General features: G+C 49.2%; 1 protein-coding gene across 1 annotated transcript; it reads left to right on the top strand.

The window, feature by feature from the left end:
- Window positions 1–369: 369 nt before the first annotated feature.
- Window positions 370–2,954, top strand: LOC125538707 (the record flags this gene model as incomplete). Its single annotated transcript, XM_048701981.1, is given in 2 exon segments — window positions 370–994; window positions 2,544–2,954. A coding segment is annotated over 1 exon segment (616 nt), but the record flags the coding sequence as incomplete, so codon positions are not given.
- Between the last annotated feature and the right edge of the window lie 480 nt (window positions 2,955–3,434).

Genomic DNA, 3,434 nt, shown 5'->3' with positions numbered 1-3,434 from the left:
GCAAGCTTAGTTAAGCAAGGATGATAACTTTAGGTTGTAAACATGACAACTTCCTGCTTCAATTTATTTTTGATAGAAACTTGCAGTGTGTCGTTGAAATTTGTCATCCATGCATGACTGAAATTGTCATTGAAAAACGTCAGAGCCGGAGTGTCACGCACCTGGCTGTGGCACTTTCATTTGGGAAAAACAATGGCATGGATTCAACATATACAAATCACGTCACAAAATCTCAAACAGAAATTCGAATCTATCTCCGAAACAAAGACAAAACTAACTATGAATTCAGCCATATCTACGTGGATACTCTGGCTGCGCCGAACACCGGGGAAAACAAGACAAGAAGGCGTATTCCGCGTTTACGTGTTCGCCGGAACGGCTCTTCTTTATCCTCTCGCCGAGCAACCGACGCCGTCCACTCCGGCTTCGCCAGTTCGCCTCCTTCGCCGTCGCCATGGCCGACGCTAAATCCCAAGGCCGAGCACCGACTACCGCTCCCGCTCCCGCTCCCGCTCCCACATGGGCGCAACGGACCGAGGCCCTGACACACATCCTGACCCACCCGTCCCACTCGCCGTCGCTCCACTCGCAGCTCTTCCTCGCGTCCCGCGTCCCGTGCCCACCTCGGGGCTCCTCCTACCCGCCTTTCCTCTGCCCCGGCGCGTCGCTCCTCCGGTGGGCCCTCACCTCCGTCTTCCTGCCCCGCGCCGCGCGCCTTGGCCTGCCGCCTTCGTCCTGGCGCTCCCGGTGCCCCTTCCAGCTCCCGCCGCCGCTCGTGCCCTCCGCCGGCATCGAGCCGGCACCGGAGCGGTGGACCGAGGCCGAGCTCCGGGGGTACGCGCAGCGGCGGCGGGCTCGGAGGGGGCCCATGAGGACGCGGCCGCCGGTGTCCATGGCGGGGGTGGTGCTGACGACCGTGCCCAACATCGTGATCATCGTGGTCATCATGCGCGAGCTCTTCTGGGTCCGGCCTGGCCGCTTCTGAGCCATTCAGGTAAGCGGATGCTCACGCAGCCGTGCGAGTTCTTCAACTGTGGACTGCGGTGCACTGACATTGTGTGATAGTAGCATATTTGTTATACAAAACAAATCGTCGACTGCAGCTTGCGAAATTGTGACACTATTTCCAGCGTCTTCCAGTTTGGGTAGAACTTGTTAATGCAGTGTTATTTGTTACTCGTACAACTTTTAGCTGCAGATGTTGCTCAACTAGGCTTCTCCAAAGAGAAAGCATCCAAGTCTGAGATAGATGCTGCGATCACCTGTTTTAGCTGCAGATGTTGCTGAACTAGCCTTCTCCAAAGCACAAGTCTGGGACAGATGCCGCGCTAACCTGTTCAACTGTTCAGCGAGAAACAACAAATCGATGTATGCTAGTGCAATTCTAATACATTTTGTCTGTCATGCTAGTAAGACCCTTGTGCAATGCTAATAAAACAGAAGTTAAACATAGTGTAGTAGTAAGCTATAACTTTTTATGTTTATCAAGTATGGACTATGGACAAAGGATGTAGTTACTTATTATATGCAAGACATATTGGGAGTCATAGGCCAGCCAATATGAAGGTTATGATATCGAGGTCCGCTCACAAGATTCGATGAGCTTTGGCCGTTTGGCGTAAATAGGTAGCCATTGTTTTGTGGATTTGGATTTTGACCTAGGTGGTGAAGATTGGAGATTGGCGGAGGGGATCAGGCGACGGGAGACAGCAGGAGCTAGGAGGTGATGGGAGAGTGTTGCTTGCTGCTATGTTCATAAATTTTACATGGCCCTTTGTGAGGGCTGAAATGAGAGTGTCTGAAAAGTAAAAAAAATAAAAAATCGAGGGAAGAATGTCTGAAAAGTAAAAACTAGTGATATCAGATAGGGAACTCTGCCTATGTTGTCTCAACATAGCCGGTCCCAAGCCCGGGTAAAGGAGGAGGGTTGTGATAGGCTTGGCGAGCCAACGTAAAAACTCAGCCACTCTTATGGAGATGAAACCCAAAAGATCCGGAATGATGATATACGAGATAGAGTTGGGGTAGCACCAATTGAAGAGAAGCTTGTCCTACATCGTCTGAGATGGTTTGGGCATATTCAGCGCAGGCCTCTAGAAGCTCCAGTGCATAGCGGACGGCTAAAGCGTGTGGAGATTGTCAAGAGAGGTCGGGGTTGACCGAATTTGACATGGGAGGAGTCCGTTAAGAGAGACCTGAAGGATTGGAGTATCACCAAAGAACTAGCTATGGACAGGGGTGCATGGAATCTTGCTATCCATGTGCCAGAGCCATGAGTTGGTCGCGAGATCTTATGGGTTTCACCTCTAGCCTACCAGAACTTGTTTGGGACTAAAGGCTTTGTTGTTATTGTTGTTGTAGAGATATCAGATAGGGGTAATGTGGCACCACAGTATGCCACCTATGGGAGCAGCGAGAACTGATAATTCTTATTGAAGTGCATGTTGTAGATGCATATTAGCTTTATTAGCCATCTTTTTCGAGTCTGCAAGTTAGTTACAGTGATTTTCTGTATTACTGAATAGGACTGATGTTTGGTGCAGGATCAGGAGGCACATGGATCTCAACTGCTCCATCAAGCACCTGGGTCATCTTATGCATTTTAGGGCGTGTCGCTTGCTCCTGTCATTGCAGTAGTTGGAGTTCCCTGGTTCGATCACTTGCCATACTCAACCTATTTACAGGTTGACTCCACACACCGCAGTGCCACTGCCACAAACAGCTGGACCCTCTTCATGTCAAGGGAAGCTGCCTTGTCTTCCAGCACCAGAAGATTGATATATCCAGCCCAGTCCGTTAGAATTGCTCTATCCTCATGAGATATTTCTTGTTCAACATTTTACCTGCAAGATATGAGCTCCAAAAAGGGTAGATGAGGGGAAGGTTTACAAGGATAGAGCGTCCATGGAGCAAAAGAGGTCCCAAGGACCCAATAATATGTCTTGTCTTTCTTCCGCTTGTCGTGTCATTGCTAATCTCAGATCAGGAGCTGCTGTTCTTTGGCACGTTTAGATACAGTGTTCTGCTCATGGTGCTTTTCGCCTTTCTGTTAGACAGCAGCAGCTCCTTCCAGCAATGAACTTGGTGAAATACCAGACTGCCAAAAAACAAAACTTGGTGAAAAAAAGTGCAGAAACAGTTCAACATGCACATCTCATGCAATTATCCTGATTGATAGTGTACTTGTGCTCATGGCAGCAAGAGCCCAGTCCACAGCTATCACTGAAAGTAGATCAAACTGGTTGGATGTTGAATGATGTTCATCAAAGTCACGACTCTGGGCTTGGACGTCTGCTTGGCACCCTCTGTACTTCTGCTGATCAATGAATGCATAACATGTTGGGAACTGGCAAATGGCAACCCACCTCTGGTTCCTGGTCCAGTCAAATCTGCAGTACCTGTGCTTTAATTTTGTGTTGAACTGCTGTGGTACA

Source organism: Triticum urartu, chromosome 2 (assembly GCF_003073215.2).
Source record: "Triticum urartu cultivar G1812 chromosome 2, Tu2.1, whole genome shotgun sequence".
Lineage (NCBI taxonomy): Eukaryota > Viridiplantae > Streptophyta > Magnoliopsida > Poales > Poaceae > Triticum > Triticum urartu.
This window is presented reverse-complemented; position numbering and strand designations above follow the sequence as displayed.